At 45.2% G+C, this 13,362-nt stretch overlaps 1 protein-coding gene across 1 annotated transcript in view; it reads left to right on the top strand.

Moving 5' to 3' along the window:
- Positions 1–205: 205 nt before the first annotated feature.
- The window catches only part of SLC22A23 (solute carrier family 22 member 23), a 106,883-nt gene continuing 93,726 nt past the window's right edge, over positions 206–13,362 (top strand). Inside the window, 2 exon segments of the mRNA XM_027676276.1 lie at positions 206–1,120; positions 1,122–1,583. Of these exon segments, the coding sequence (XP_027532077.1) occupies positions 1,049–1,120; positions 1,122–1,583 (534 nt within the window). The 5' untranslated portion in view covers positions 206–1,048.

Raw genomic sequence — 13,362 nt, forward strand, 5'->3', positions numbered from 1 at the left:
GGTGCGGCCGCCCTGCACCGCGGGGGCGGAGCGGGGGGCGGTGGCGCCGGGGCCGGGCTGGCAGGTGGGGGCTGCCGGGAGGCGGAGGGCGAGGAGCCGGGCGGGTTTGCCTGCCCGCCTCTGGAGGTGCGGCCGGCGGCACGGCGCGGGGAGCGGGCTGCCGCGGGAGGCGCACGGCGGCAGCGGCGGCGGCGGCGGCGGCGGTGGTGGTGGCGGTGTCCGCGGCGGTGTCCGCGTCCGCAGCCCGGGCCGCGGAGGGGCCGACGGGGCCCCTTGCTGCAGAGCCAGATGTGCGGGACGCGGGGCTGCGACGGGTCGGCGGGGAGGTGCTGGAGGCTGCCGCCGCCGCTGCTGCCGCGGCCAGGGGGGAGCCCTTAGCTGTGCGGGAAGCGGGGAAGCCGTGTCGGGAGCTGTTATTTTCTTCTCCTCCTTCCTTCGCCTTCCCTCTTCTCCCTCCTCCCCCTCCTCACCAAAACGGGGAGAGGAGGCGTGTTCGGTGCCTTGCTGCACCGGTTTTGCTCGGTTTGTTGTTGCAGGGTTTCGTTCGCGGGGTGGTTGGGTTTTGTTGTTTTGTTTTTGCTTTTTTCCTCCTTTTCCATCGCCGCCGCCTTCTCCTTTCCTCTCTTTTGGCCCATTGCATGCTCGGATCCGGCTGGATCCTTCCTTTTATTTTCGGCTGTGCCTCTCGGAAGGGGGAAGGGAGAGCTGGGATGAGTGCAGCTTGACGCACAGGCGAGGGGAGGGGGGGGCACCGCCGGCAGTTGCAGCGGTTCGTGGCCGCAGGGTGCGGGTGAGGAAGGGAGCGAGCGAGGGGCTCGCTCGGTGCCTCCCCTTTTCTTCGCCCCTCTCCTTCCTCCCCTCCTTCCTCTCTCCTTCCCTCCCTCCCCCGTCCGTCTCCTGCCGGGTCCGGCTGGGAGCGTGTGTGCAATATCTTACGTTGCAAGGTGTGTGTGTGTGTGTGCGCGCGCGGAGCAGAGGGAGGGAAGGACTCGCGAGGGAGCGGGGGCTGCCCCAGCTCCCCCCTATGTGAGCCACCCCGGGCGGCTGGATGGCGATAGACCGGCGCCGTGAGGCGGGCGGCGGGGGCCGTCCGCTGCCGGAGGAGAACGGCTCGGTGCCCGGGGCCATGGGGGGGGGGCGCCGCCGCCCCCCCGGGGCCGCCCCCCGCCAACGCTGCCGGGGTCGAGATCCAGGCGGTGCCGGTGCCACCGCCCGCCGCCGCCTGCAGCCCGCTGCTCCTCGACTACGACGGCTCGGTGCTACCCTTCCTCGGAGGGCTGGGCGGCCGGTACCAGCGGACCCTGGTGCTGCTTACCTGGGTCCCGGCGCTCGTCATCGGCTTCAGCAAGTTCTCGGACTCCTTCCTCCTGGATCAGCCCGACTTCTGGTGCCGGGAGGCGGACGGGCAGGGCAACTGGAGCGGGACCCTGGCGCCAATCCACGCCAACCACAGCGGCAACGGCAGCATCTTCCCCCCCGCGCCCGGGCTGCCAACCCCCGCGACGGGCAACGCCAGCGAGTGCGGCTGCCGCGAGTGGCACTACCGCATCAGAGCCGGCCTCGTCCAAAACGTCGTGAGCAAGGTAAGAAAGGCGACTTCCCTCGGCACCCCCCTCCCTCATCAGCCTTCACGGACCCCTGGGCCCGACCCTGGCCTCCCTCAGCGCCCCTTCTCTCCAGGACAAGGGGAGCAGCTGGACACGATGCGGATCTGGCCTTGCATGTTGCTGCCGGGTCAGTCAAGTCCCTGTGAGTTACCCTCCCACTAGGATTAGGTAAATCCCACGTCCCCGCAATCCTTTCCCTCCCTGGGTGTCACATCATGCCAGGTGTCCATCGTGTGGACTTGTACCTGGGCACTGGTTGTGGCACTGGGTTGCGAAGTTATGTCCTGAAACGGGATCCTATGTGTCTCTTTGGGATCCTGGCAATGGTAGATGTCCTGCTGTCTCTGGACATGGGTGTCTGTGGGAAGGATGCTGAGGGCATGTGTCCCCAGCTAGTAAGGGGAAAGGGTTGTGAAGCAGACTGCAGTTGTAATATCACTGATCTTTGTGCAAGTATCCTGAAGCAGCCCTACAAACCAAAAACCAGGTTGGTTTTTGGGGAAGCTGAAGAGGTGGTGATGAGTGAAATAAGACAAAGTTCTGCTGAATTCTTCTGCTTTTGTACTTGATAACTGTTTTGGCAGAGCAGTTAAAGAAGAAATGTCTCAGTTGTTTTACTCCAGAGGCAGAAAGTGCATGCTGCTCTGTTTTGTGTTACCTCATGTAATGGCTAAAGTGGAAAATTTCTAATGAGGAGACTGTGCCGCTTTCTACACTCACTTTCTATTTGCCGAATAGTGCATGCAAAAAACCCGCCTTGCCTTTTCACCTGAAAACTCTTGCATGTTTGCAGTATCAGCCCTGTGAAAACCCTACTGGCTGTGGATGGGCCTTACTGATATAAACAGGCAACTGGAGCTCCTGGAAATGTAAAATGAAATGGTTACACCAGGGAAGTAGTTCCCTTAATCTCAAGATCCCCTCCTAAGATCAGCAAAAATTACTTCCTGCCTGGGAGCAGTGTTTTGGCTTAACTGTGTTTATCTAGTTGGGATAAAGAAATGCAGTAACAAATGGATGACTGGCATGATCATGCTTTGGTCAGCCAGCACACATTTGTATTGAATCATTGAAAATCATTTTGGTTTCTCTTTGTGTCCCTTGAAAGCGTGTGCAAGAGGGAAAAAGCAGGTAAAGCAAATTCCTCAAAACCTTGTACCCAGAATGGATTAAAAAAAAAAAAAGTAACCCAGCTACAGTCCTTTCATGGGAAAAACACAGGTGCACGGTAGACATGAATGGTTTGTGATACAGAAATGCATAGTGATGTTAAATGTTTAAGAGAGTCAGATTTTGTTCTGTTTATATTCAGAGACTGAGCTATTCATATGTTTGGGTGTTTAACACTGATGCCTTAGCATGAAAAAATTATCTTGAAATATATCTTTTTAGTCTAAACTGTGAAATTATTTTTTTTAAAACTTTGAACCTTTTGAAGGTCATCATCAAGTTGGCCACAAAAGGTCGAGGGAGAGTTAGTTTGCCGTCTTGCATGCTCCTTTAAAAATAATAAAAAAAGTGTTCTTTGGAAGAACTTGTGGTAAAGGGCAGATCAATTTTAAGAGATAAACAAACATCTTTGGCCCCTGCTGTCTTGTTTTCTGTTAGAAAGAATAATAATAATCTTTTGAGACTATGGGTTTTTCCAGTGTGGAGTTTTTATTTTTATTGTATGGTCACTTCCAAAAACTTGGCAGCTTTTTCACTTTGATTTGTAATCCCATGTAATTATAATTAGGTTGTTTTCTTGGGGTCGGGATTCCTCCTTAGTTTGTGCTTTGGTTTTATTTTGGGGGTTTTCTGGGTGGGTGTTCTGTCTGTTTTTATCCTAATGAAGAAAGAGAAGAAAAATTCAGGCAGAACAACAGCATAGCTTGAGTTGGACTTCCTTTCTTATCAACCCCCAGGAGCTCTGATACTGTGGGAGCACTTCTTGTAACTGCTGACTCCTCTTACATGCATCTCACTGTCCTTTGTAAAAACGGGCTGCTCCGGGCGAATTCAAGAGACTGGATGTTCAGATCTTCCTTAACTCCCCTCAAAAATATGTTTGTTTCTGTAATGTATTATGCAATGTTCTCATCTTTCTAAATAGAGTTTTATTAAATCTCAGTCTAATATACGCTCATCTGTGTAGTAGCCAGGGGTTATATTGAAATATCATAAGGAGAGCCAAAAGTATATTAATAAAAAATGTACTTTTGTTTGGCCAGTAAATCCTCTTGTACTTATCTTCAGCGGTCTGAGCTAATAGCTGTTGGATGCTCCATCATTGCTTTGTCTTCAGAAACAATGAAACAATTCTGGTTATTTAACACAAAGCACATTTGATATACGTGCACATGAGACATCCCCCCACCCTCACCCCGTCTTCTTTGGGAGTGGGATAGCTGTTCTTAAACAGTGTTAAGTTCCACTGTCTCCATAGCCTCTCTCCTAGTAGCACCCTTCATCAGATGCTGTATCTCTGTCCAGGCTTTCTCCGCTCTCCCTTCCCCGATGCCCATTTTCTCCCAGCCTGTGTCATGACTGGGATTGAGGGAGTGGAGATCTTGCTGTTTCCAGCCCTGCTCAGTGCTTTGTTTAGCCCCACTTCTGAGTCTTTGCTGGAGCCAGGGGTGGCCTTGCACCTTCCTTGAAGACTGGCATTTCTGTGTTAGATGCTGCCATTATCCTGACCTCCTTGACTGAGTCACTGGGAACGGTGCTTTTTTTAGTGCTGCCACTCATTAGAACTGGAAATGGTAATAAAGGATGTAGTGCTTATTATTTAACACTGCTGAAATACATATGGGGAAGAGGTCAGATGCATAATTTAACCACAGGGATTCCAGTGGCCATGTTAAATCACCCTTCTGAGCTAATGTCCTGACTTGGCACATAAATCTTGAACTTCAGCTTGGTTTGTACATAAATTTCTTCCTTTAGCACTTGCAAGACTTTTTCACTGCTAAATGCTTCTTTAAAGATTTTCATCTATTCTTTATCACAACATGACCATACTGCTATAAACAGAGTACACTGTCCAAAGGAAGGATGCTGAGAAATACTCTTTTTTTTTTTTTTGCCGTGGAGAAACCTGAGGTCTCATTTTACCAATTTGCACAGTGATGCTTCAGGTAAATTATTAGCACTAACACAATGAGCAACATAATGACAGCTGAACATGACAACTAAATGACAATGACAACTAAACATGAAGCTTAGCAGGAAGTTGGAGCGTGTGCTCAGCAGGGACTTTTCTAACTCTTTCACTAATCTTTAGTGCCTGCATCTTCGGACCATCTGCAAATCCAGCTGTCATCTTCGGACAACTTTTTCATGGAAGCTCTTAGTTACAGGATTCATGTTTTTTGGTTTTTTCCCCTCTGTTACTTGGATGGCCTGTCCTCTGTGTTTGATTGCATTAAGTGAGGTTTTGTTGTTTGGCATGCTAATTTGTATAATGGATACCAAAAGCTGACGATGGGCAAGGACTGAGGCTTGATTAAATTGCAGAGGTTGATGGCACAGCATCCCTCTGTGTGCACCCACAACATTCCAGATCATTCCACCTCTTGAGGTTGGCATAGAGGGAAGCGGTTAGTTGAAGGCTGTGTTTTAATCACTCAGAGCGATTATGTAATAATATTTCATGTCTAGTCACAAGGGAATTCCTGTTGTGGCTGCTTTTATGCTCCAGATGCCTTGTTTTCCTGCAATGCTGTTCTCTTGGCTCTCAACTTCCCACTTGATTTGGGTTGAGTCATCTTCTTTCCAAAGCAACATGGCAATCATTTTACCTATCTGCCACTGATTTGATCATTCTCATGCCAATTTGGCTGAGCCTCTAGCATATTGTCCCTGCCCAAAAAGCAGAGCTTGAGCCGGGAGAGCCAAGTGGTCCAGGAGCAGTGCTGTCTTGGTGTGAACTTGAAGTGCTCTTTGCTCCTGCTGAGGGAGATGTCTGTGACGTATGAGTCTTTCTTTTCCTTGCTTTTATTGCAGTTCTGGCACTTTTCTGGGCACACCTGCAGCTGAATCACCTTCTCAACCTGGTAGAAAACTTTCTGTTTAAACACGTTTTTTATTATATTTTTTTTCTGGGTGTTCTGCTGAGTTAATGAAGTGAAATTGCTCTGTGCAGTAACATGTGCCCTAGTCTGTGATATTGTCTTGTGGGATTATTGTAGGTATCTGCAAGTAGCCAGAAATGCCACAGCAAACAAATTTCTTTGTGATAATAGTGATGATAAATTGGTCACAGCTTGTGGAGTGATATTTCTTGGGGTGGAGGATAGGTGTGCATTTCAAATGAACTTTCAGAACATAGTTGTTAATTACTTTGAAGGGATCACTGTGACAAGGTCCTTCCCAAAATAAGAACTATGCCACCCTTATCTCCTCCCATTTGTACCTATTTGTAATCTCATTTGTTTCTGCATATTCTCCAGTTGGCTGGTCTCTTCAAAGAGACTTCAGAAGTGCTGATGCTTCTCTTTTTTCCCTGCAACTGACAGGATTTGTCTTGTCAGTGTTAGTTCCTGGCTGACTGGCTTCTGTCTAGTCCCAAATTAGTAAAAACCTTGGGTTATTGTACCCACTATGGTAGTTGGGTCAGAAGTGTCAAGATTGAAGCTAGTACATCACCTGTGCCCTTGCTTCCATTGGACAGATTGAAGGGGGTGTAGGGACTTGCAAGGCAGATACTTGCAATGGGCAGAAAGTATTCTAAATTTCTTTGAAATTACTCTCTCAGCTCCTCAGAAGTGCTGAAGAGGTCAATAAGTCCCTGTGGTCAGAGGTGTCCAGAAATACTGGCAGACCAGAACAAACTTCTACTACTATTTTTTTTTCATGCCTTCTTCTGCTATAGGAGAGATCCCAAACTTTTTTTTCCTCTTCCCTCTGCAAGTTAACTGATAAGAGTCAGTGGTTGCTGCTCTGAGCACTCACAGACTTGAGAAATCTTCCTGTTAAAGAGAAGGCAAAGGGGACCTGCTGGCTTGGCCTGCTGCAGCTGTCCTGGGGCATGCTCATACACATTGAGTGTGGTGGAGTCTCCCACTTATCAGGGCACTAGTGAACAACACCCTGAAACAATGGGGCGAGTTTCTGGCTAAGTGGCATGAAGGAAGGGGACAGCTGTTTCGGGAACAGTACCTGCAATTTCTTCCCTGCAATTTCCCAGTGGTGAAGAAATGTCCTCTGCCTGAGAACAGGAAATAATCCGATGTTTGAGATAACCAAGTATGATATCACCAGACTACTTGTTTAGTGAGCTTAGATACGGGTTTTATTTATTTGGAAGTGTTAGGTACTGGCTAAAAATTCTTGAAGCAGTTGGTCTAGAAAACAGAGACTGGATTAAGACCAATACTAACATCGGAACTCATGTAGTCTTAGGTTATCTGTCTGGTAAGGATTCTTTTTACTAGAGGGGGTGTACATAGAGTTCATGTTTATTATCACCCTTAAGATAAAGCATCTCAGTTACAGGAATCTGATTTCAGGCTACTGTAAATAGTTTGTAGCATTGGTAGAACTAACAATGATCATCCACAAAGGTAATTCCATATTGAAATCTCTTGAAGACATTCTCAGCTTTCCAAGACTTGCTATTGAGCCATTCATGTACGTCATTTTGTGTGTGTCAAACAATTACCTTTTGTTTTTTCCTCCTCCTGGATGGATGTGATATTTGTAATGGTTGGGGTTTTGTTTGGTTTTGCTTCCACTTCCTAATACATCTCAGTCATTTAATTTAAATACCAACTCTGCCCATGCTGTGGCAGAAGTTGCAGGCTACAGTGAATATTTCCTAGCTGTTCAGGCAGTCTAAACCCAAATTTCTAAAGTGCACTAACAGATTTAGTGCTTCTCACCCTGGCTACAAGAGTGTAATTATAAAAGGTGACCTCATGGGTTTTTTTAAAGTGTTTGTCAAAGAGGAGGAACTGGCACTTAGGAAGGCATGTAATTTGGAGCCAGTTCTGATGGTGATGTTGAGATGAGGATTACAGGACTTTCAAACATGAATGGGTTCATTTTTTAATGAAACAACATCTGGAATAGCATGAGATTTATGGTTTTCTTGAACTTAAAAACTTTTGGCCGTACTAATGGTGAAAAGTGTTAAATTAAACACTTTCCAAATAAATTCTAGAGAGCTGCTAAATTTAGAAAATGCTGAACGAGATAGAGTGCTTTTGTGTACCTCATCTTTTGTTTTCCCTGTCAGCCTGTTTGTTTCTGCCTAGTTTCCCCTCCACGATACCTGGCGTCCCTGCTCAGGACAGTTACTCTCACTCCTTCCTTTCATACTCCTTCCTCCTCCTGCTCTTCTGCAGCACAGCCAGGCTGGCGCTGGCTTACCCACAAGTAACTGTGGAATTAATTAGGCTGAGATCTTGCTATAGAACAAAGGACTGGGGTCTGCTGCAGACAATATATGGAAGATCAGAGTAACCTGTCAGAATGTGCTGCAGCTTTGCAGCAGTGCTGAGTGTTTAGTTCTGGCACTGGATTCCCTCAAAGCCGCTTCTCTTGGGCTGTGGTCACTTCACTCAAATGTGTGCCTAGCTCTCACAATGTAATTTGTATTTTTTTTCCAGTAGACTTTTGACGGCAGGTGACTTTGTGTACATTCTGATTTCCCTTTTAAAGGCAAGGAGGAAGGAGGGAGAAAGGAGTTTCAACACCCTTTCAAGCCACATCATCAGAGGTCTCCAGGCAAACCCCATATCAGTGTCTGATAACCACCCAGCACTATACTAGAGCTGCACTGGTCTGTGCTCAGTGTGGGTGCTGGGGAGCCTGGCCTCCCCACCAGCCTGTAAGACCTGGCAGACAGCAATGATTAATGTGTATGCTGAGTAGTTCCCACCGATCTGGGCCATATCGTACCTGCTGGAAACACACAATAGGTCTGTGCCTATTCCCACCCGGTGGGAGGCGGATCCGTGCTTTGTTTGGTGCGGCTGGTGCATTGTGGGGGGGAGGGAACTCCTGCCTATCTTGTGAGCTGATGAGGCAAAGGTAAATGTGCTCTGAGGGTGATGTGCTGTGTTGGAAAATTCAATGTAATAGTGCCTTGTACTGCACAATTTTTTTTCCGTTATAATCTGGGAGAGCCCCAATTGCCAGTTGTTATACTGAAACGCAAGAACAAAAGATTAGATAACCGAATGTATCCTGATACTCATTTCTGGGATGCCTATCTAGATCCACAAGGAGGAAAGCTCCTTGTGGATCAGGAATGCTACTTGTGAGATGCAGGGAAGTGGTGTGTTCTCCTTCTCCAGCAGCATGCGATTTATAGTTACCCCTGTGCGTTGTTTTCAGAGCAGAGTGGTCTGATTCCCTAGAAGAGGTTCTTTGCATCCAGGCAGTGGTGGAGGAATTAATTTTGGCCCAAGTACTGTCTCCATGCTACTCTGCAGCACTCTGGAGCTGCCTGGTCTCTCCATGGCCTCTAGGTCAAAGTCCACGAACATTTAGACAGTGTTGCAGTGTCCACCCTACAAGTATTATTAAGGATAGGGACTGTAAATTAAACTGTATGACCTTTTCCCTGCTATGTCTTCCAGTGCAGTGTAAAACATGGTCTGCCTGAACAATACAAGCTTGACAGACCGGTTTCATATTCTGATTTGTAAAACAAGTGAAATATTTTTTCTTTCTTCCTTACCCTTAATATTTATTTAGGTCTGAATTAATGCCAGACCCTGGGGTTTTTTTATCCCTCTCTCTCTCCTTTTCTTCTTGCCTGAGTTGCAATAGCTGTAGTCTGCAAATGATGAGAGGACAGGGTCATGGCAGCAATTGCATGTCAAAGTTAAGGTGTCTGATCTTTTTATCTACAATGGCAAGTATTTCTCATAAGGAATTACTTTCTCCTCTTGTCTACTGCTTCACCCTTCTCCGTTTCAGAGTTTTATGCCATGCTTGACATTTTCATTTTTTCCCCCTGGTTTTAGAAAGACCCAACAAGATAGTAAGCTGGGTTTTGCCATGTCAGCCCTCTCAAGGTGGCAGCCTGCAGCATGTTTTGAGCATGTGTGTTTTGGTAGGCTGAAAAATACCAGTTCACAAAGTGTTAACTTATTTTTGATAATGAGATGATAACAAATGTTAATAGTTAACTACACTGCTGGGTTTTTTTTAGATGTGGCTTCTATTTACAGTGCTTAGACCCGCTCTAAATACAAATTTGATAGCTACTTTAACTTTTTTAGTTGAGTTGCGAAGCAGCACATACATTGTTCAGAATAAAGGTGGTGGTCAGCTGAAAACTGAGAAATGGCACTGAAATACTGTTTTTCAGTGTGTGTCTCAGTCCTAGGGATGGGTGTGGTTTCTCATGGTCTTCATGCAGCCATAGGGAGATGAACAGCTACAAGGTCTTATAGCAAAGACTGGGTTTTAGATTAAAATGAGTTTTGTGACAATGTCTCCTAATCATGTCAGAATAGTGTAGAAAAGATCCTTAATTGCAGCACAGAGATGTAAAAGAGATACTGAAATATCCTGATGCTGCTCTCTGGAAAATTATGAATATAGTGCTATGAATACAGTATTCAGGGAAGCTGCAAGCAAGATCTTGTATCTCCCAACCCTTTGATGTTAGCTGACATTATGAAGTTGGAATAAGCGAAGCAGATAACATCAGCTGAGAAACAAGTTAGTTGACTAATCTGTGGAGAGCGAAGGCTGGAAAAGATCTAAATGTCTCAGAATAAAGGAAACTCCTACTGAAAATAAAAGAAGTAGTGATGGAGAAGTGGGTGGTACCTGGATGCTACTAAAGTTGATTTAATCATGTTAAGTATTCAGAAGAATGTCATATGATTAACAAATCATATTTTAATTGTTAGCGTATTAGCAATGATTATTTACTTAGCAAACTTCCTTCTTCCCTCTCCCAGTGGGGAAAAGAAAGAGAGCAAGGTTGGAATAGAAGAGCTAATTGCCCCTGATTAAAGTGTGAAGTTGAAGGATAGATGAAACTTTTCCAGTTTTGCAGTGTTTAAGATGGTATCTCATTATCTTGGGGTTTTGCTGATGTGCTTTGTGGGTAGCTTGGAGGGTCTTTTTTGCTTATGGCATAGACTAAGCAATAATTTAGTGCAGAATGTTAAATCTTTTCCAAGTTAGTTTACTGGCTCTGAAATGAAGTCAATCTGTGTCCTTTTGCATATTTGAAGTGTTGGGCTTGTTTTGTGATTGCAGTGGTTTTTGAGCCATCTCATCCCACTGGAGAGATGGCTCTTAAAAGTGAGCCATGATCGAAAGGCCTTAGAAAGGCCTTTCTGCTTCTTTGGGGCAAATGGAGCCATGCACATGCTGCATGTCCCTGTGGGGCATAGTGGGGACAGCCTGCTTACCCTGAGGTAATTATTATAAGAGGCAATATGCCTCTGCCTCTACAATTGCAAGCAGCTTGATGCAATCTGTCTTAGGTATCCCATTATCACGACAGAGTTGAAGTTTGTAAACCAGGAGGAAGTGCTATGTCTTATATCAGTGTTAATGCAGTGATGTGTGGCACTGAGCCTGTGTGCTTTATTTTTAAAGCTAAAATACCAGACTTAAGAAATATGCACTTAAAAAGCTAATGCAGAAATTTCACAGCTGTCATGTGTATCAGAAAATGCAGTTTTGAAGGATGTGTTTCAGCAACTTAAACTACGTTAAACTTAAGAAACCGTTAAGGAAACTTGTGAAGTCCATGGTTATGCAGTCCTGTACTATTTTGCGGGGTTGGAAACTGTTTTCATAGGTTAATGAAACTGCTTTCATACTATGCTGCACAATCTAATTATATCTTTCTTGGAAGACAGCTAAACATGTGTCCTCTGGCTCACATGCCCTCCCCTCTTTTTCTCTCCCCACTCCTCTCCCTCCCCATGTCCCCAAAAACTGTGTGGTAGTAGTCAAAAGTAGTTTCTTTGCGTTACTTTTCAAATGGTGAGTTGCCCAGATGGTTGGTCATGTCTATAGTTAAAGCAACCTGACAACTTCTATGACCTTGTGTTCACTGATCACAAGTGATTCTTCTGGGCTGCAGCTTTCCTTGGCAGGTGTCTGTCATGATCAGAAATGGATTACTGGTTTCCGAGAATGAAAAGTGCAGAAAATGTTGTTTCCACTGCAAGAAAAACAAATTGGATAAGAAGCTGAACAAAACAAACCCTTGCATCTGTTGAGTTAGTAAGCTCTCTAGTGTGTGATAATAGGGACCCCAGGTTTGTTGGGAATGGGAAGAAGGCAGATGTTGAGGTAAAGGTGATACTCTGGTACAAAAATATCTCTGTTGACAGTAAAAGTTTTTGCAAATTTGGATGATTATAAACTTCTCAAAATACCAGTGTGTACTTGCTCAGTAAAAATTTGGTTTTGAAGTATTTATCTTTAAGGTTCTAAGCACTTAGGCACCAGTCAAAGCTTTTCAGCAAAAGCATCCACTTATGATAAAGCTGAACTGTGTTAGATGTACTTGGCTCTTGGAGGTCTAGCATCACACAGAGAGGAAGTAGCTTGAAAGTCAGCTGTTGACTGTGTTGGGTTGAGGCATTCAAGCATAGGTGGCTTATTTGAGTGGCTGTTCAAAGAAAACAAACAACAAAACCCTCTCAACAGCTGGTTTGTTGTTTTTCTTGTGTATTGTGTTTTTAATGACTCTTCTGGTTTCCAGTCCACTTGTGTCTGATTAAAAACATAAGGAAAGATGTAGTTTGGAGATGTTTGGTTCTGAATGTGATTGGTAAAAGAAAGAGCAAATCATTAATTTTTATACCTTCTTTTCAAGTCTTCCAGGATTATTGCTTTTAGTTTTTACTCTACTTAATGTCCTCTTTTGAAATGTGACCTTCTTGATACTTCCACCTAGCTGGTTGTACTGGTGGTCAAAAAATGCCATGTGTTCTCAAGAACATTTTATTGACACTTAAAATACGGATCAGGGAGTGCTTTGCTCAGCTGTGACCTGAAGGAAGAGGCATCCTTACTCTGAACCCTGAAGGTTAAATAGTTTAAATATGCTGATGTTGCCATGGCTGAGGAGATGCAGAGATGCCTGTGGTAGTAAAACCTCCCCGGCTTTAGGTGTTGCAGTTGGGCTGGCACATCCCTCTAGGAAGCTTCTTCTGCAACCTCTTTAGTGTGGTTTTACTGCACAGTTATTTTCTGCAGAGTTGGGTATCACACCACTTTCTGGAACTCATGCACTTTCCTTAACATTAAATACAGCCACAGTGTCATCTTTGGCCAGCAGTTGAGAAGGGGAGGAGAGAAATGTCCTGTGGCAGTCTGGATGGAAATTTTGCTACAGTGGTCTCCTATGGCTGTAACTAGGAGTACTGCTCAAATTGTTTAGTACTGGGAAGAGGCATTAGTGCTAGGTAAAGTACTGACTTCTTTGCTTTTCCATTTGTTTTGGGGTTTGTTTATAGTGCTTCATCTGCTGACTTTGAGATTTTCCTCCAGAAATAAGTACCTGGAGACTGCTCTGCCTTTTTTTATGTATCTTATATGAGAAGCGTAACTTTATTTTTTTACTATTTTATTCTTTTTAAAAACAGCTTTGGTTCATGTTGTTTTTTTAATAAGAATGCTCCAAGAGAATCTGAAAGCATCATAAATTTTAAGTCTCACTAGGTAAGGTATTCACATAGAAGATGGATTCTAGTGCTGTGTGGGGTAAATTGATGGGGTTTGGTTATAAAAAGATGGAGCAGGAAGGAGAGGAACAAAGAAACATGAGAACCAACACACC

Source organism: Neopelma chrysocephalum, unplaced genomic scaffold (assembly GCF_003984885.1).
Source record: "Neopelma chrysocephalum unplaced genomic scaffold, ASM398488v2 Primary Assembly neopelma1_26b, whole genome shotgun sequence".
Classification (NCBI taxonomy): Eukaryota; Metazoa; Chordata; class Aves; order Passeriformes; family Pipridae; genus Neopelma; species Neopelma chrysocephalum.